Source organism: Lepidochelys kempii, chromosome 4, assembly GCF_965140285.1.
Source record: "Lepidochelys kempii isolate rLepKem1 chromosome 4, rLepKem1.hap1, whole genome shotgun sequence".
Lineage (NCBI taxonomy): Eukaryota > Metazoa > Chordata > Testudines > Cheloniidae > Lepidochelys > Lepidochelys kempii.
This window is the reverse complement of record NC_136383.1, coordinates 119,488,182-119,509,195: the sequence shown is the minus strand read 5'-3', so window position 1 is coordinate 119,509,195 and position 21,014 is coordinate 119,488,182. Positions and strand designations below refer to the sequence as shown.

General features: G+C 42.9%; 1 protein-coding gene across 2 annotated transcripts in view; it reads right to left on the bottom strand.

Moving 5' to 3' along the window:
• Window positions 1-6,724: 6,724 nt before the first annotated feature.
• Window positions 6,725-21,014, bottom strand: part of TRMT44 (tRNA methyltransferase 44 homolog) — a 33,412-nt gene continuing 19,122 nt past the window's right edge. The window contains exons 7-12 of one of the 2 annotated variants that reach the window (XR_012158737.2): window positions 18,699-18,805; window positions 17,863-18,046; window positions 16,950-17,355; window positions 15,800-15,916; window positions 10,499-10,879; window positions 7,961-8,946 (exon numbers count right to left, since the gene is read on the bottom strand). Coding sequence is in view for 1 of the 2 variants with exons in the window: in XM_073342629.1 (XP_073198730.1) it covers window positions 6,777-7,009; window positions 15,800-15,916; window positions 16,950-17,355; window positions 17,863-18,046; window positions 18,699-18,805 (1,047 nt within the window). In the remaining variant the exon portion in view is untranslated. Of the gene's footprint in view, window positions 7,010-7,960; window positions 8,947-10,498; window positions 10,880-15,799; window positions 15,917-16,949; window positions 17,356-17,862; window positions 18,047-18,698; window positions 18,806-21,014 lie in introns of those variants that run through there. The other variant, XM_073342629.1, reaches the window with a different exon arrangement.

Here is a 21,014-nt window from a genome sequence, read left to right as displayed (position 1 = left end):
GACCTGATCCGAGTCCCCGACAGAAGTGCGGGGCTGGCGTCATGGGCGAAGCCCCAAAGCCCCGGTCCCCCGCAGAAGCGCTGGGAGGGCAGGGGAAGCCCCAGCACCTGGACTCCGGCTGTGGCCCCAGAACTGGAGGAGCTCTCACTCCCCGCTGTGGCCCCAGAACTGGAGGAGCTCTCACTCCCCGCTGTGGTCCAGGGATGTGGTCCATGACGGCGGGGGGATAAGAGCTTCTCCGGTCTCGGGGCTGCCATAAGGAGCAAATGGGGTCGCAGTCAGGGTGTGTGTGTGCAGAATGGGGTGGGACCATGGGAGGAACAGGGGCAGGACTGTGGGGGAAGGGGCAGAACTGGGTGGGCCTATAGGCAGGGCTGCAGGCAGAAGGGACAGGGCCACAGTTCCAGCACTCCTCCCCAAGACTTGCTCAGGCCCCAGGAGACCTTAATCCACCTCTGCCACTGAGACATGCTCTCCATTTCACATAAAGACACTAGACTCACAGGAGACACTAATCTAAGTCAATGTGATGTTCACCGTGGGCTGTATTGGCCGTTAGAGTGTGTCCCATTATGAGTCTGCAGAACATTTCAGAGAAAAAAGTGACATCTTGGGGGAAATGGTTTGTGTATCATTCTTTCAGATGTCAAGCTCTACGCTGCCAGTTTACATTTCCCCCAGATCTGATCACCAGTGCACAGAAAACACTGAAAGCAGCTAATTATACCAGTTACCAGAAATTCTACTTAGCAGCAACACCTTGAAGATTTTTTTTAAAAAGGGAGTGGTTTAGGAAGGGAGGGGTGTGGGTAAGAAAACAAAAAGTGCTATAGCAGATTTTCTAGGTACCTTTGATGCTACAAAAAGAATGAAGAGAGACCACATTGCCTAAAAATGCCACAAACTGTAACATAACCAGAACTATCATATCTGTTCCTGCCTCCCCAAAAGTCCCTGCAACTGCCTGCTCCCTCCCCCGCTCAAATGATATCCACCTACAGCCCAGCTAATGAGGGAGGGGAAGCCCATTACAGCATCATCTTAGCTTGCACCACCTGCTGGTCATACTGGAGCACAGCACAGCATCAACGTGAAAATACCTCTTTGGAGAAAGGGATGTTTCTTCTCTCACACCACTGTAATTTTATTGATTTTAGTGGAATTACTCCAGCTTTACACCAGGGTGAATAAGGTCAGGATCGGTCCCAAAAGATCTAGACAAAAGGCTGTTGAGAGCAAGGTTGCACATATTTGATGCATAAAGTATTTCAGAAATAGAAAAGCAATCTTGCTGAAAATAATCTGTTACTTTTTAAAATGTGAATACAACATGTGGGAATTTTGGGATGGAGAGTGGGAAACTGTCTAATAAAATTATGCTAAAAATTGTATGTTCATTTTAACATTTAGGATGTTCAAAACAAGGTATTTATTTAACCATCTGAGGTCCTGGCAAGAGCCAAAATGCTAAATTATACTTAAAAATTAAAGCTCAGGACCAAAATGTTCATGCCCAGGGTATTCCATAAGCATTTCAATCACAGTGTTAGAAATAAGGGGATTTTTCAGACTGCTGTTGTTGATGTCAGTCTGTCTCTCCTGGTTTTAGTGAGGAAAAACACACTGTGATAGGAAGGGTCACAAATTCAAATGAATAGACAACTTTAAAACCTTGTGAATTGTTGATGTTTGGCCCCTGGAAAAAGAGCAAGCAAATGTCACCCAGATCCGTGTTTGCTCATTGAATAACAAAATTTTGACACGTACAGTGTGGGTGCAGTCAGGCTGTCACCTCACAGCGGTTCTTGGGGTTAGAGTGGTGTCTTTCTGCACATGCTTCAGGAGATACAAGTTCGCAATTAGAAAGATTTCCCATTTAAACAGAAACGCACCCCTCAGAGTCCTCAAAATTCTGGTTATCTGCCTTTTGTTTGTTCAATAGCAAGTATCTAGCTAGTTGTTAGGCAGCGATATTCAACAGGAGCTGGATGAGGGTTTGCTTAAAAAGGGTGCCAGGCTGCAGCCAGATACAGCAGACCACAACTCAGCCCTACAGCACGCATTGAGATGACTGGTGCTTGGAGCCATTATACTGTTCTGTCCCAATCCATAGTATGAAACATTAAGTAACGACATTGTAGCTAACCTGGATCCATTAATTCCTGAACAATTGGCACCATGCATCATGTCCATCCATTCAAGAAATTTTTAGAATATTGCTACACACCTTAAAGAACCCTGAAACTGGGCCTCATCTATTTAAAGTTGTTGAAACCAGTTACAATAAAGCTCAGGGGATTGGGGGAGTGGATCTAGGCTGCCGTTATCTACCATGTTTCATCCTGAAGCGTATTTATACAAGTCAGTTAGACATTTCTCAAAGTGATATAGTGATGGGAAGATGGTAACTGAACGCTATAGCCATGGTATATTTTGCTCTTAATACAATAAGCATAATATAAAGCAACCACACACACATAACACTGTTCACTAAAATTGTTCACAGTATACAAGGTCTAGTTACATATGCGCACACTGCTGCTCTGGCTGGTTTCTAAAACAGACGACAGTGAGCACCACTAGAGGGTTAACAAATTATTTAAAGAGCACTACCCAGTTTATGTACACTAGAATAGCATATGTAGATGACCATGAAATGTGCCGCTTTTAATGACCTGACAGAATTGCTTTTGAGGCATTCACAAACAACTGCAATTTTTGTACGAAAGTACCTCTTAAATCACGCATACAGTAAATTACTAACAACCACCTATCAGGAACCATTGCCTGCTACAGGAGGCAGACATCCATCTTTAGATAGACCAGGATCATATGTGCGGATAACATTTTACTTAGCTGTAGGGGTGGGACACAAATGCCTGATACATATACACCACTTTGACATTGATTTCTTCTTATCCTGAATTTCTGTTGATTGTGAAACACTTCCTTTTATAATGTCCTTGTTGAAATTGTTAATCATCCACCATGTAGCATTTTAATGATATTCAGCCCACAAAATCATGGTTCAAAGTTCATTAATGATCAGACTTAAACCGAGTTACGGTTTTTGGCTGGGGGAGAAAGGCGGTGAGAATTTGATGCAAAACACAGTCTGATATCACAGTGGCATTTTTTCATTATTCAACCTACCTTGAAGCCAGTCTAGCTGCCAAATTGGCTGTAATCATTCCTGGAAGCACAGCCTCTAAATCTGGTGTACCTAATAATGTGTCACATCATTCAGTAGACGATTGGCTGATAGTGATACCATAAACATAGGTCTTCAAAATGACACAGCTTTCATTGATTTGGAACATGTTTCATTAAGTAGGCTACTCACAGGATACCTATAAACAGCCATTTATTGCTCTCGTCTGGTTTATGGGCCTGATCCAAAGCTGGGATCAACCCCAGTGAAGTCAGGATTGAGTCCTAAAATAGAGAAATCACTGGCACCCATTTTAACACACTATTTATACCTAGAATACCAACTTTACATGCATATTTGTAAAACTGGTCAAAATGGAAACTATTTAGCAGGCATCTTCAACCCAGAGCATGCCTGGGAATAGGAGCAATCACCTAGCACTTTTCTGTCAAAACATCCATCATCATGCGCTGTCTGGGAGAGGGGTGTGTGCAACTCTATTTTTAAATGTTCTTTCATCCTAATGATAAAAGTCAAATAAGGTCATGTTATCAAAGCAAGTGGTGATGCTCAAAAACCAGGAAGTACAATGGAAAAAATACCCCATCAGTTTACGGGGCTCTGTATCGCTTCATTTTTTTCAGTTGCCTTTAATTTTTAGAAGTGGGATTACTTTTCCCTGAGCACCCTCTGCACTTGTTAAAGTTGTGTTGTATAAATGCCATTCTGAGGTAGTAGACCATAGACAAAGTGACAGGCTAGATACAGTAACCCTCCTCCACATCTAACCCTGCATCTACATCTAGAAATTATTTATGAGGCTAACATTTTGATGAAAGAGCATGAAAAGGGAGGATATTTCTTCCAATCTTTTAAAGTCAACAGGGAAGTTTCTTTAATTGGATGCAAGTTGTTGACCGGTTTGTTGCCCGCAGTGATGGCAGGTGGGAAGGAGGGAAAGCAATCATGCATTCTTGATGACAGGTTGCTGGAATGGTATGTGGGGGAATGCAGAAAATAGAGTTATATAGAGGAAGTCATTCTGTGTGGCACACCAATTATAAGAAAACTCCACAATAGATGGAGAAAAGGCTATGTGTAAAAATAGCTGAGACTGGTCGAGGATATAAATATATACATGACTAGACCAGCCGATGGGGCCTCAGCATGCCCTATCTATTTTGCTAGAGAGGAAATAAAAGAGTGGAAAATTGGCATTCTAACCCTCCCCTCTGACCCTACACAAGCCCCTTATGCATGAATACCACATTTTGGGGCTCTGTGCATAGGGGCTTAAGCACATGCTTCAAGTTAAGCACAAAATTAATTCCTTTCCTGAAGTGGTGCCTTTGAGGGGCATGGTTGAGTGGCTTTGCCCCACCATATCCATGCAAACCCCTGTGGATTTTCTTGCAATGAAAGCATTCTTTTAGAGCAGTGGTTGAAGACAGAGAGGGAAGAGCCAAGCTGCCACAGGCGTGCCGCCAAAGAATCAAAAGGTGCAGGAGCGACTCTCCTGCCACTCTGGTGGCACTCCTCCTGCTGCGCACCCCCAGGGATGGTCTTGCGCACCCCACTTTGGAGACCACTGTTTTAGAGGATTCCCCTCTCCATCAAACCCTACCCCCATGGTGTGGCAGAAGTGCAGGTTGGGGAGCCCAAGCACAGGACTTTATATTTCCTTTTTGCTCTGCACGTATGTAGCCAAGGCTAAACCTGGTTATAAAAAGGCCAAGGTGCACAATCTAGCGTGTGTGTCAGAGGGGGATGGCTAGTGATACAGAAGTTAGCAAGGGAAAAGTGACTTGAGGCCAGCTTGTCTCTGCCATGGAGGCGGAGGAATCAATCCTTGCTGCCTTGCTTCTTTTTTCTGCCTACAATGGACCGTGACTATTAAAGCAAAGCTGGGAGTGGTTTCAGAGCAGTTTTGCAAAAAATTGTCACCACTTACATTCCTCCTCCATTCTCTCTTCCATCTTCACCATGCTTCATTCCTTCTCAAACTCTCACTTCCTTTGCACTGCTGCCAGCATTCAGTTTTGCTGTACCTTCCACTCCCCTTTCTACCAGCCACACTTGCCCACTCTCACTCCTGGATCCTGCCTCCATTCCTGCAACCAAGCTTTACCTCATTGCTTTCACCACCTGCTTAGCTCACCTGGCCACACATTTCTTCTCTTCATTCTCCAGCCTTGCTTCATGCTGCTGCTCCAACTAGCAGTGGAGTTACATACAAAATCCTGTCTCAGTGAGTTTCCTCCCACATGGTTTCACAATGTAAGGGTCTGTGCCTCAACACATCCTGGATGGAACAATGCTGTCAGGCCAGGACTGAAATGACTCGTTGTACTGGAGACTGGATAGTGAACCTTCAACTCTAAGATCACTTAACTGAAGATTACACCAATTATTACAGAGACTTTTGTCCTTTAAAGAAAATGACATGTTCCAGCAGGGAGGAGCTTAACCAACTGGAAGATGCAAGACATGCCATTGTTGTATGACGACTGTAAGTCTTATCAATCTAAGAAAGGTTATCATTAAACACAGTTTGTGCTGACTCGATCAATTTTAATGAACCTTTAATGAAGAGTGAAGGCCGGTCATGACTTAGAAGGTCCCAGAACAAATGCTTTGGAGTCTTCCATATTGGTTCCCCCACAGGGCCCAAGGAGCTCTCCTTTTCCTCACTCCCCGATACCCCTTAGAATAACAGAATATTATGGTTGGAAGAGACCTCAGGAGGTCATCTAGTCCAATCCCCTGCGCAAAGCAGGACTAACACCAACTAAATTATCCCAGCCAAGGCTTTGTCAAGCCGGGCCTTAAAAACCTCTAAGGCTGGAGATTCCACTACCTCCCCAGGTAACCCATTCCAGTGCTTCACCACCCTCCTAGTGAAATACTGTTTCCTAATATCCAACCTACACCTCCCCCTCTGCAACTTGAGACCATTGCTTCTTGTTCTGTCATCTGCCACCACTGAGAACAGTCTAGATCCATCCTCTTTGGAACCCCCTTTCAGGTAGTTGAAAGCAGCTATCAAATCCCCCCATTCTTCTCTTCTGCAGACTAAACAATCCCAGTTCCCTCAGCCTCTCCTCATAAGTCATGTGTTCCAGTCCCCTAATCATTTTTGCTGCCCTCCGCGGGACGTTTTCCAATTTTTTCACATCCTTCTTGTAGTGTGGGGCCCAAAACTGGACACAGTACTCCAGATGAGGCCTCACCAATCAGCCAAAGAGCTTGAAGACTGTGCTGAGATTTTAAAAGCTGGTTTTACTTTTCTGTTTGAACAAAACATAATAAAAAACAGTGAGCAGCCAGACCACAACTGTTTTCAAAATGTAAAACCCTATACTTTAAGGATGTTACCAAAAATAAAATAAAAAAATAAATCATGGACATTTTCATCTGGATTTCAACATTTTCATGTCCATAAAAATCCCTAAAAAAGAAAAAAAATCAGTTAAAATTAGAAAAGGACTTATAAGAAACTGGATAAATACAATGAACACATAAATAAAGAGACTTAATCTTATACATTCTTCATGCATTCAGAAGTCCATTCAATTAATCAGAAATCCATTTATTTGTGCTGTTAAGAGTAACCAACAGTACTTCATTACTGTGGGTGCTTTTTCTTTTTCATAATCTGAGACTGCCTCAGCTCTTCAGTCCCATGAGCATATGGACAAGATTCAGAAGTCAGAGAACAGCCATCAGGATGGTGGATGAAAAACCAACAGAGACGTGTTTTAAAAGCTTCAGCAGAAAATCTTCGTTTTACTTCTGACTTGGTTCGCTTTGTGGGTTTCTCTTCTCTCCAGTCACGAATATGAACTCTTCCATTTAGAACTGAGGGTTTAAAAAAAAAAAAGCAAGCACACAAACCATTACTAGAGGTCAGTGGGAATTACACTGATCATCTGCGCATACATATATGGACTATAAATGGGCTATTCATGCCCGGGAAGCAAGCACAGATTGGTGGGACCGCATAATGTTGCGGGTCTGGGATGATACCCAGTGGCTGCAAAACTTTTGCATGCGTAAGGGCACTTTCATGGAACTTTGTGACTTGCTTTCCCCTGCCCTGAAGCATATGAATACCAAGATGAGAGCAGCCCTCACAGTTGAGAAGCGAGTGGCGATAGCCCTGTGGAAGCTTGCAACGCCAGACAGCTACCCGTCAGTCGGGAATCAATTTGGAGTGGGCAAACCTACTGTGGGGGCTGCTGTGATGCAAGTAGCCAACACAATCAAAGATCTGCTGATATTAAGGGTAGTGACCCTGTGAAATGTGCAGGTCAGAGTGGATGGCTTTGCTGCAATGGGATTCCCTAACTGTGGCTGGGCCATAGACGGAACCCATATCCCTATCTTGGCACCGGAGCACCAAGCCGGTGAGTACATAAACCGCAAGGGGTACTTTTCAATAGTGCTGCAAGCTCTGGTGGATCACAAGGGACGTTTCACCAACATCAACGTTGGATGGCCGGGAAAGGTACATGACGCTCGCATCTTAAGGAACTCTGATCTGTTTCAAAAGCTGCAGGAAGGGACTTTATTCCCAGACCAGAAAATAACCGTTGGGGATGTTGAAATGCTTATAGTTATCTTTGGGGACCCAGCCTATCCCTTAATGCCATGGCTCCTGAAGCCGTACACAGGCAGTCTGGACAGTAGTCAGGAGCTGTTCAACTACAGGCTGAGCAAGTGCAGAATGGTGGTAGAATGTGCATTTGGACGTTTAAAGGCGCGCTGGCGCAGTTTACTGACTCGCTTAGACCTCAGCGAAACCAATATTCCCATTGTTATTACTGCTTGCTGTGCGCTCCACAATATCTGTGAGAGTAAGGGGGTGGGGTGGGAGGTTGAGGCAAATCACTTGGCCGCTGGTTACACATAGCAGACACCAGGGCAGTTAGAAGAGCACAGGAGGGCGCGGTACGCATCAGAGAAGTTTTGAAAACCAGTTTCATGACTGGCCGGGCTACAGTGTGAAAGTTCTCTTTGTTTCTCCTTGATGAAATCCCCTGCCCCTTGGTTCACTCTACTTCCCTGTAAGCTAACCACCCTTCCCTCCTCCCTTCGATCACCGCTTGCAGAGGCAATAAAGTCATTGTTGCTTCACATTCATGCGTTCTTTATTAATTCATCACACAAATGGGGGATAACAGCCAAGGTAGCCCCGGAGGGGTGGTGGAGGAGAGAAGCACCGGGAGGGGTGGTGGAGGAGGAAAGGACAAGGCCACACAGCACTTTAAAAGTTTAAAACTTATTGAATGCCAGCCTTCTGTTGCTTGGGCAAACCTCTGGGGTGGAGTGGCTGGGTGGCCGGAGGCCCCCCCACTGCGTTCTTGGGTGTCTGGGTGAGGAGGCGATGGAACTTGGGGAGGAGGGCAGTTGGTTACAGAGGGACTGTAGTGTGGTCTGTGCTCCAGCTGCCTTTCCTGCAGCTCAACCATATGCTGGAGCATATTAGTTTGATCCTCCAGCAGCCTCAGCACTGAATTCTGCCTCCTCTCATCATGCTGCCGCCACCTTTCAGCTTCAGCCCTCTCTTCAGGCCACCACTTACTCTCTTCAGCCCGCCAACTCTCCTCCCGGTCATTTTGTGCTTTCCTGCACTCTGACATTGTCTGCCTCCACGCATTCATCTGTGCTCTGTCAGTGTGGGAGGACAGCATGAGCTCAGAGAACATTTCATCACGAGGGCGTTTTTTTTCGCCTTCTAATCTTCACTAGCCTCTGGGAAGGAGAAGATCCTGTGATCCTTGAAACACATGCAACTGGTGGAGGAAAAAAAAAGAGATTGTGGTATTTAAAAAAAAACACATTTTATAGAACAATGTGTACACTCTTTCACGGTAAATCTTGCTGTTAACATTACGTACATAGCACATGTGCTTTCGTTACAACGCCACATTTTCCCTCCCCCCACCGTGTGGCTAGCCCCTCACCCCTTCCTCCTCCCCGTGGCTAACAGCGGGGAACATTTCTGTTCAGCCACAGGCAAACAGCCCAGCAGGAATGGGTACCTCTGAATGTCCCCTTAAGAAAAGCACCCTATTTCAACCAGGTGACCATGAATGATATCACTCTCCTGAGGATAACACAGAGAGATAAAGAATGGATGTTGTTTGAATGCCAGCAAACATACACTGCAATGCTTTGTTCTACAATGATTCCTGAGTACGTGCTACTGGCCTGGAGTGGTAAAGTGACCTATGGAATGGAATAAGGCTGCCCTCCCCAGAAATCAAAGTGTCCTATGGATGGAATAAGGCTGCCCTCCCCAGAAATCTTTTGCAAAGGCTTTGGGAGTACATCCAGGAGAGCAGCGAATGGCAGGGTAAATTAATCATTAAATTAATGATTTAATTAATCAGCAAGTTTGCAGATAACACTAAACTGGAAGGAGTGGTAGAAACGCTGGAGGGTAGGGATAGGATACAGTGGGACCTAGACAAATTGGAGGATTGGGCCAAAAGAAATCTGATGAGGTTCAACAAGGACAAGTGCAGAGTCCTGCACTTAGGACAGAAGAATCCAATGCACCGCTACAGACTAGGGACCGAATGGCTAGGCAGCAGTTCTGCAGAGAAGGACCTAGGGGTGACAGTGGATGAGAAGCTGGATATGAGTCAACAGTGTGCCCTTGTTGCCAAGAAGGCCAATGGCATTTTGGGGTGTATAAGTAGGGGCATTGCCAGCAGATCGAGGGACATGATCGTTCCCCTCTATTCGACATTGGTGAGGACTCATCTGGAGTACTGTGTCCAGTTTTGGGTCCCACACTATAAGAAGGATGTGGAAAAATTGGAGAGAGTCCAGCAAAGAGCAACAAAAATGATTAGGGGACTGAACACATGACTTATGAGGAGAGGCTGAGGGAACTGGGATTGCTTAGTCTACGGAAGAGAAGAAGAGAAGAATGAGGGGGGATTTGATAGCTGCTTTTAACTACCTGAAAGGTGGATCCAAAGAGGATGGATCTAGACTATGCTCAGTGATAGCAGATGACAGGACAAGGAGTAATGGTCTCAAGTTGCAGTGGGGGAGGTTTAGGTTGGATATTAGGAAAAACTTTTTCACTAGGAGGGTGGTGAAACACTGGAATGTGTTACCTAGGAAGGTGGTGGAATCCCCTTCCTTAGAAGTTTTTAAGGTCAGGCTTGACAAAGCCCTGGCTGGGATGATTTAGTTGGGATTGGTCCTGCTCTGGACAGGGGGTTGGACTAGATGGCCTCCAGAGGTACCTTCCAACTCTGTTATTCTATGATTTTATGATAAACATGCTTGCTTTTAAACCATGTATAGTATTTTAAAAGGTACACTCACCAGTGGTTCCTTCTCCGCCTGGCGGGTCCGGGAGGCAGCCTTGGGTGGGTTCGGGGGGTACTGTCTCCAGGTCCAAGGTGAGCAACAGTTCCTGGCTGTCGGAAAAACTGGTTTCTCCGCTTGCTTGCTGTGAACTTTCTCGTCCCCAAAACCTGCTTCTGTGTTGCCTCCATCTCCATTGAAGGAGTCAAACAACACGGCTGGGGTAGTGGTGGCTGAACCCCCTAAAATGGCATGCAGCTCATCATAGAAGCGGCATGTTTGGGGCTCTGACCTGGAGCGGCTGTTTGCCTCTCTGGTTTTCTGGTAGGCTTGCATCAGCTCCTTAAATTTCATGCGGCACTGCTTCGGGTCCCTGTTATGGTCTCTGTCCTTCATGCCCTGGGAGATTTTGACAAATGTTTTGGCATTTCAAAAACTGGAACTGAGTTCTGATAGCACAGATTCCTCTCCCCATACAGCGATCAGATCCCGTACCTCCCATTCGGTCCATGCTGGTCACCTCTGCTGATGAGCTCTGCACTCACTTGCAGCTTGCCACGCTGGCCAAACAGGAAATTGAAATTCAAAAGTTCGCGGGCCTTTTCCTGTCTACCTGGCCACTGCATCTGAGTTGAGAGTGCTGTCCAGAGCGGTCACAATGGAGCACTCTGTGATAGCTCCCGGAGGCCAATACCGTCTAATTGCGTCCACAGTACCCCAAATTCGATCCGGCAAGGCTGATTTCAGCGCTAATCCCCTTGTCGGGGGTGGAGTAAGGAAATCGATTTTAAGAGCCCTTTAAGTTGAAAAAAAGGCTTCGTCGTGTGGACGGGTGCAGGGTTAAATCAATTTAACGCTGCTAAATTCGACCTCAACTCCTAGTGTAGACCAGGACTTATAGGGGATGTCATTGTTATATTGGACAGTTTTAGGGCACCTTATGTAGTCTGTGCTGAGCTGACTCATTTGTAGATAGCGGTCAGGATTAGGATCTAAACTATCCTACAGGGGATAGCAAATAAATAACTATATAATAAATAAAACCCTGTGTGTAGAAATAGAGGTACCCCTCAAAGAGATGCAGATACTGGAAAGTAACATCCCTCTCTTTAAATGGCATAAATAATACATAAATTTTGGGAAAGCCCAACCCAAACAAGAGGTGGAGTTAGCCCTGGAATGAAAACTCTTGGCTTCAAACACTGGACACCTATTTATAAAAGGAAAACAACTTTGTTTATTTGTAGGGAAAGGGAAATTTTCAAACAAATAAGTTAACCTTTTGGAGCCTGATTCAAAGTCCACTATCATCAGTGGAAAGACTCCAATTGACTTACCTGGGTTTTGGATCAGGGCCGCTATAAAGAAGGAAGTGTCCATCAAATAAAGGAGAAAACTAGAAATGAGGAGTTAATTCTTCCACCGCGTTCCCTTAATACCATGTGATTTCAGGGAAGTCATTTAACATCTTTTTAAAATTAATTTTGATTTTTTTGTAAATAAATCATATAAAAGCATATGGAGGAGTGCGTGTGCGCGTGTACACACACGGAGTGAGACATTTAAATAAATACAATACTATCAACATCAGAATAAAGGAATGCAAATATACAGAGCCCTGCACAGATACAAAATTTGTATCTGCATCTGATCCGCGATCCACAAACATTGTCTGCAGATATCTGCGGATATCTGCAGATTTGCAGGGCTCTACAAATATACTAATTTATTCTTTTATGGGCAAAGCATCATTTAAATTTCTGTGCCCCAGTTCAACCATCTACCTGCAAAGTATATGTCACGTATCCCCCTCACTCGGGTATCACAAGGTCTAATTAAGGGTTTGTACAGTGTTTTGAGATCCCCAAGTAAAAAGGTGCGATAGTACATATAATGAGTATTAGTAATATAGAGAAACCTGGTATTTGCAAGTAATCCTCTTTACTAATGCTTTACCCTAAACATTTTTCTGCAGGTTAAACCTTCTTTTTGCTAGGAGCTAAACACTATATATTGTAATCCTGCACATGTTCTCTCTTTCTTTTGATATTGCATTACTCCACATTTTAAAAATTAATTGGCAATAAAAAGCAGGGTGTTCTTTCTGAGATCTGTAAATGAGAATCTTCAGCAATGAGAATGGTGCACCAAAGTATGCCACAGAGAAGAGATTTAGAGCCTCCAATTGGATCATGTGAATGTATCTTTGTGCCTGCATGGAGCGCCACTGAAATTAAAGGAGTTTTGCATCAGGCACAAAAGGCCTTGGCCATATTCACTAGCACAGGGGTTCTCAAACTTCATTGCATCGCGACCCCCTTCTGACAACAAAAATTGGGGTGGGGGGGACCAAAGCCTGAGCCCCACTGCCCTTGGGAGGGAAGGGAGGGCAAAGCCAAAGCCCAGGGCTTCAGCCCAAGGCAGGGGGCCTGTAACCTGAGCCCCGACACCCACAGCTGAAGCCCTTGGGCATCAGCTTTGGCCCCGGGTGGTGGGACTCGGGCTTCAGCTTCACAACCCACAGTTTGAGAATTGCTGCACTAGCAGGATCAGGGCCAGAAACTGTACATACACATCTGTGACTGTATACTGAATTTTATATGTATAAGAATAAAGAAACAATATAGAAAGCAAGTTAATACACAAGAGAGGAAGAAGAAAAGAGGATGGAAGGAAGGGGAGATAAACAATTACTGGCAAGTTTCCGGGAGCAATTGTCTTTATGCCATTTAGCCCATGTAATTATGGACTGCTCCTGTATCTTTAAAAATTTATCCACATTATTCTGTATTCTGAAAATCACTTTTAAAACCTATGGAGTGCAATATAATCTTAATACCACTGATTTTTCAGCTCACTTGCAATTTAAAAAAAAAAAAAATTCATTTTCGGTTTACCCAGAACCAGAATTTTTGGTGAAAAAAGTTGAAAAAAAAAATTGTTTTGGACTAAACAAACTAAACTGCTTTGTTTGATCCAAAATGAAACAATTTCATTTTGACTGAGCTTTTCTTTCCTTTTTTCGAATTAAAAGAAAATATTAAAAGGTAATTTTAAAATGAAAAGTCACTTCAAATAGAAAACTCAAAATGTTTAGAAAATGTGAAAATTAAATGTTTCAGCTTTTCTGGAATTTTTTTAAAAGCTGTTCCCTGCCCCTTCCCTCCCCCCAATCAAAACAATTTGTCACAAATTCACAACATGCTTTGGTTAACCCAAATCTGCATTTTTTGCCCATCTCTGTATCATTCCTTTAGGCCCGAGAGAAAGTGCTCCTACCAATGATAGAGGATTATTTTGCCTTGTGATAGGCTAATATATATAAATGCATTTTATCCCAGTTCTTAAAAGCGAAATCAGTTTAGTGTTACCATCTCTCTCAAAACTCAAAGAGAATCGAACAGAGGGATGTTAGCATGTAAGATCAGGTTCAATCATTCCAGGATATTAGTCCCAAACTGGACCAAATATGTGACTATAAAATGCCAGCACAGATTTGTAATTTTAAGCTCCTGGCTAATTATTCTTTTTGCACTCCCGCCTTTTTGGATCTTCTTTGTCAGAAAAAGAAATCGAGCCACCAGATGTCCCAAACTATCACTCAGTCTCGCGTCACAAACTCTGTGAATGCTGTTTCAAGCAATGTTGCTAATGGCCTTGATTGTGCACTGGTGTTGGGAGTGGCTTGAAGGACACTTCATTCCAGAACACGCTGGTATAAAAGGAGAGAGCACCCACATCCCCTTCCCACAGAAAGGTGCAGCATGCTCCGAGTTCTGCTGGCATGGAGAAGGCAGAGGAGCTATGACCCCATTTTCTCTTTGCCCTCTTTGGCGTGGCCAGTTTTAAGCTTGCTCCAAGGGTGGCTGGTGGTAAGAATCCCCTCTCCCCCTAGCCCTGTCACAATAGCAGAGTGACGTCTCTACTGAAGCCTCACAGGTGCAGTAACTTCAGTGCCACTTATTCAATTAGCCCCATATCCAAATCTCCTCTACTCAGGTAGCATGCAGACAGCCCCCAAGGAGCTTGGCATAAGGAAAACAGGAGAACTCGCCTTCTGCTGGGGGTCCCAAATCCTGCCCCGCCTTGCTTTGTAGTGGAACTTCACTAGTTCCACCACAAGATGATCATCCATGGAAGGGGCAGCATGAACCTGAAGGACAAGTGTGAACTGACTCTTCTCAGTGGGTGTTAACTCTGACCCATATCCGACCGTGTCAAAACCAGCACTTTTCCTAATGATGGTCACACAGTTCCATGGTTGGTAGCAACAGAGGGCACACATGTTTATAACCTCCGTGGCATCTAACACTTCCCAGGGATAGGACTAATACCATAGAAAGTCCTCGTGTAGATGTAACATTGTCTGGGCTTTTATATTATTCCTCAGGACTACTACAGTCTGGAACTACCACGAAGCTTCTACCTACTTCCTCTCAATAAAACAAGAAGAATATACGTTTTCTGGTAACCTACCAGTTCATCCACTGGTACCTGGTGACACTCTGGACAATTGTCATGGGTCAGTTGCCTCCCATATTTCTGCTAACATGGGACCATTGGATCCAAGAACTGAAAACTCTTTATAAAACACACTCACATTATACAAACCTATGCACCAACGTTTGAAAGTGCTGGTTTTGAGATTATTCAGCAGCTAGGCATCAATGCCACAAAAATCCTACAATGACAGCAGCAAAAAGAAAACCCGAAGAAAATCAACAGAACATTAAAAAAAAAATTATTTTGTTGTTAGCTTCCTGTTCTGCCAGGCTACTGCAGCCTGTATAAATCTGTCAAGCCTCGCATGATTAGAGGCTCCACTCTAGACCAGTTGTCTTTTGTGTGAGCATTTTTCTCTGGAGTGCTTGTTAAGTCCAGACTAAGTCTTAATGAGAGGCTCCAGAAGACTTTCTTAATCTGCACTTGACTTCCTTCAACACTGTCACCACTGTAGGAGGGGGGAAAGTTTTCTCCAATCTAGTCCAAGTGTAGCATCCTGCTGAGAATTCCTGCTACAGTAACAGGTAAATAAGGGGGAAATGGTTTGTATAGGGAAGCATGCCAGATTCACAGCTCATCCCTACCAGCTGACTAATTAGCAAGGCATCAATCTCATTCTGCCCTACCCTTCAAAGGAAAGATCTACAAATGACATTTTAGGAAATACAATAGGAGTAAATATAAGGAAAATTCTGCTCATCAAGAAAGTGTACTCAGTATTTTGAAGATCTAATCCAGTGATCTTTCAATTATATATAAATCAACTCATAAAAATATAAATGAGAGATTATCAATGAAAATCTCTCTATTCTTTACCTTCAAACACTTGATGATTGTTCCTGAGCAATGTCTGCAGGCCTCCATATTCATTCTTTAATCTCTTTAAAGTCTCTTTGTCTAAATGTTCTGCTACTTCCCTCAAGGAAAGACTTTCTGCAGCAAACAATAAAATAGCCATTAAAAAAGGAATGTCAGTTCACCAGACCAGCATAATTACAAGCAAAATCTATACACTGGAGCATGGTATCCCAGCATTGCAGTTACAGGAAGCTACAGGATATTTTTGAAGTTATTTTGTATGGTTTCTCTCCAGAGTGGCAGAAATATTTTGCTGGTTGATCCATTATAACCACCAGGACCTGTTCAGCAGTATATCACCTAGCTAGCCAGTTAGTCCCCATTTTGTAATTGTGCGTTTGATTTTTCCTTCTTAAGGGTAGTACTGTATTAAATTGCATCTTGTTGATTTCAGACCAATTCTCCAATGTGTCAAGGTGGTTTTGAATTCTAATCCTGTCATCCCAAGTGCTAACCCCTTCCACCTTGGTTTCATCCACAAATTTTATAAGCATACTCTCCACTCCACTATCCAAGTCCCCCAGTTTGACAGTGAACCATTGATAATTACTCTTTGAGTAGAGTCTTTCAACCAGTTTTGCACCCACTGTATAGTAATTTATTCTCAGCCACATTTCCCCAGTTTGTGTATGAGAATATCATGCAGGACTGTGTCAAAAAAAACTTACTAAATTAAGAAATAGATATAAGCATTTGCAGACAGGCTTTCAAAAAGTAGCCTTAAAATTGTCAACAATGAAATGTAAATTGAGTTAATTTTTTAAAAGTAAAAATACAGACTATCACCCAGTATTTAAACGTGAAAAAAAGAATCTAGCAAATGATAAAAAGACAGAGTGTGAATAGATGATATAAAAATCTAAATGGTATGGCATCTAAGGAGGTTAGCAGAGAAATTTTCACAAATGACTTTGCAACTAATTAACATTAGTGTACCAATTACAGGGATGACAGCAGTAAAGAGACTCCTAAGAATATTCTGTATATTTGCCATAGGAAATAGCATTACAGTACTTTTCATGGTATGTACTGACAGCAGGAAAACTGTAAGTTTTAATAGCAAGCACTGTTGTATGCAATGTACATTGCATGTAAAGAACAATCTTACCTCCTTTATTCCAGGTGTTCAAACGTACGTCAAGTGTATGATCCCATGGTTTCTCTTGGGTTGCATTTAACAGTAAGCTTGCCACGGTCAAAACCACAACATCTACAAAATCCCGAGGGAGAGCAGCACAGTTCCTGACTTGTTCTACTTTTTCTCTGGGTTGAAATCCAGATAACCAGACTCTGCCACCATCTGTCTTTGTCTCATTTGCAGCACGCTCCAACACTGCTGCTTGGTCAATGACACAGTTTACAACATGGTGGTTGTTACACTGATTAGATCTAACTGTTTTGTCTGATGTGACCTCAGTGCAGGACTGACGGTTGTTAATATACTGTGTTCTCTGTTTATTGATTCGATCCTCTTGCATAGGTGGATATGTTCTGGACTTCCCAATGAGGCATACCTATATTAGCAAAAATAAATAAAATTACTATTTATATTGCACCAAAGGTGTTCATGATGCTTTACAGCATCTTTACAATCCCTACCCAAAAGGCAGGATCAGGACCAAAAATGGGTCCCTACTTTAAGGATCTTACAGTGTGAATTTTATGAGATACAGCAAGGGACAAACAACCTAAATGCTATGGGACAAACAAAGGCAGTAGGAGACTATATGGGAAAAGCAGATATACCATAAGATTTTCATTCCACTAACATGCATGTGATTATGTAGCACTATAAAATGATAGAGCCCCTTTTGCTTCCTTTAGACCCCTTTTCGTGACACTAAGTGGGCAGTGACAGACTATGCAGGAGACAGATGAATGGTTTTAGCCTTTGTATGGAAAATATTGTCTGCAATTATGTACTAATCTGTTGTGGCCTGCTTCTCCAATACAGGCATAATGAACAAACATATATGTGTTATAAAGAGCTAGCAGCATTTTAAAATGTCGTCAGAAATTACCCTTTTTGTTGAGGGAATTCTAAGGCAATCTTCTTCCACAGTGAAGCCACATTCCAATCCGACTTGTGTAACAAAATCAAGATATTCTCTGTACTGTGTCTTCTGGCTTTGCCTTCGGTTATATTTTCCATGGAAATCAAAGAAGCAACAAGGCAGTACAAAGTAGCAACAAGAATAGGAAGACCTGCAAGAAGGATTATTGGCTACTGAATAATAGTTATAGAAGGCTAATTTTATTAAGTGGCTCTATGAAACAGTCAATACCACTTCAGATACAAGCAATAAACAATCATTTTAATGGCACGACAGAGCTTCTAGGTCAAGCAATATAAATATGTTCCTCCTTTCGTGCTCCTCTGAGTGAAACAGCCACTGGTTGTTTTGAGGGTTTGCTCTAGAGATTTATCATCCCAGTTTAATTTAATACCAAAGGACCAAGTCCTGCCAACTCTTGCTGCTGGATGTAGTGAGTGGGACAGTCTAAGGCAGTAAGCACTAGACCGGATAGTAAGTGCTTGCAGGATTAGGACTTAAATCTAAGAATAAAATCTAGTTCGATTTCTTGTGCCAAAAAAACTGGAGAGCTGCTATGCTACTGCAGCTTTCTGTGATGGAGAAATGCCTCTACACAGGAACCCTATTCTCGTGCTTCCTAATGGGATACCTACAGAGATAAATGTTTTGTGAGTAGCCATCGCTCTGCTAAACACCAACCCCACCAAGTCCTGCAATGAGATCACAGACTACCACATTGTTTCATGAACACTGGAGGCAAAAGTATACAGTTATCCCAGGGCATGCATATAATAGAGCTTAGCAAAAACTTTTTTCCATACCTAGCTGCAATTACAGGTATCCATGGTGTTAGCTCATCTGAATGGTTTCCTATTAGCCAGTCAACATTTGAAAAGAGATAACTGTCGTCTGGTCTGATTGCACATTCCTTAAAAAATAAAATACATTTCATTCCCACATTTTTTAGAATTATTGCATTTGACATAGTGAGCGCAGCAGTATAAACCCTAAAATAGATTTGAGGGGAACAGCAACAGCGAATGTGAACTACCAATATTTTTCTGATCTGAACCAAAAGCAAATCCTTTTGCCATGCAACAATGTCTTATTGGTGCAAAGCGTAAATAAGATAATAGAAACACATAAAACAAGTCAGATGTAAAGCTAGACAGAGAGACTATAACAACAACAAAAACATGAATATAAAATTATATACATTTGATTGTATCCCTCCCCCACTACTCTTCTTGTGCCACTTGTCCTCTTAGACCACAATCTTGCAATCTGTATCTGCCTGGGCAGACTCCTGTGTCCCCAGAGAGCCCGAGTGACTTCAATTTGCAGGATCCGGGTCTTAGATCATAAAACCCTTTGGGACAGGGACTGTGTCTCCATATGTTTGCACAGCATCTATTGCAGGTGATTCATCAGAATTCAGCTTCTCTGGTCTGCTTCCCATCCCCTGGTCCACCTCAGATTAAATCCCACTTTTTCCCCTCTCCACTCCTTCTGCTCCTCTCTTCCCCCACGGCCACTCACCCTGATATCATCTGTGTACACCCTCTCACACCTCGACACAGCCACCATTCTTTGCCCCTTCAACTTATCACGGAGCTGCCGCCTGACACACACCAAGTCAGGGAGTTGCTAGGATGGGCGTGGGAACTGGGGAAAAGGATTTTGATGGGGGGGGGGCTTTAATTAGAGAGGGTTGGGCTGTGTGGGCACTCAGCATGTCCGCACTGAGGCATTAGCACCTGACACCTTCCCTCCACGCTACTGCCATTGAGACTGTGCAATAACTACGGTTGGGGACATTCCATAAGGTATCCTGAACAGCAGGAACTGTTATTGGTTTAATTTAAAAATTCAAGAGTGGCCAATGCCCAAGATGCTATCAGCACATGTGAGAGAGAGAAAATTGGAGTTTGTGGCTATTTTTGCGAGAGGAACCCAAAGAACAGTGAGGAAGAGCGCTAAATTTTAAAAAGGAGGCATTTTAAAATGTTTCCTCATAAAAGCTAGTATATTTTTTCTCAGAATTTCCATGGAAAAATTAATAGTCCCCTGAAGTTACTGGGCCAGAGATGGAAACTGAACACAGAAAGATTTTAATCCTTCTTTAAATGAAAATCGCTATACAGCCTCAACTCTGGAGTCACTATCAATGCCTCCATTTTATATACAGTGTGCATGCATGTACGTACACACACGTTCCTCAAAATGCTCCATGTAAGTTCATCCAAATATACTAAACCAAAATGTTTGGTAAATGCCTTTATGTTCTGATAAACAAATTACCACCGACACTATATTTTAATTTTGATTGTTCATTTTTGAAACCGTGTGGATTAGCAATGCCGTATTCTGCATTTAAATAATCATCCATAAGCAGATTTGTATTCATCGCGTCTGACAGCAGATTGGCGCTGCAATACTCCACATTTAATGAATAATTTTAGTATTGGCACTGCATGCCACAGATTGCAATACTCATACTACAGGTGTCAGAGCAGCAGCCGTGTTAGTCTGTATCCGCAAAAAGAAGAGGAGGACTTGGGGCACCTTAGAGACTAACCCATTTATTTGAGCCTGAGCTTTCGTGAGCTACAGCTCACGGCATGCATCCGATGAAGTGAGCTGTAGCTCACGAAAGCTCATGCTCAAATAAATGGGTTAGTCGCTAAGGTGCCACAAATACTACAAGTTGTGCTTTAAAAAAAAAAATCAAGCTAAAAAACCTCTCAGGGTAACACGAAGATGCTATGAACAGGTGGTTTCTTCTTTTACAAACCCTGTAATTTAAAATTCCCTTAGCCACAAATGCATGTGATGAAATAAGGTTTCGAAATCTGCTCCTCCACCAAACAGCTTTTATAAGGCATTTATTTCAAACGTTTATGTATAATTCCCATAGCTTATGTTCATATTTGTAACCGTTCTATGTTCATTTAACCACGACTGTAACCTAATTACTTGCACTTGCAAATTTAAAAAAAAACACACAAGACTAATAAAAATTAAAGGGCAAAAGGAAGATACTTTTCCTTCTTGTCACCTTGTTATACAATTAAGGGTCCAATGATGCAAAGCACTGTGTTGAGTGCTCTCAGCTCCTAAAAAAGCTCATGAGAGTT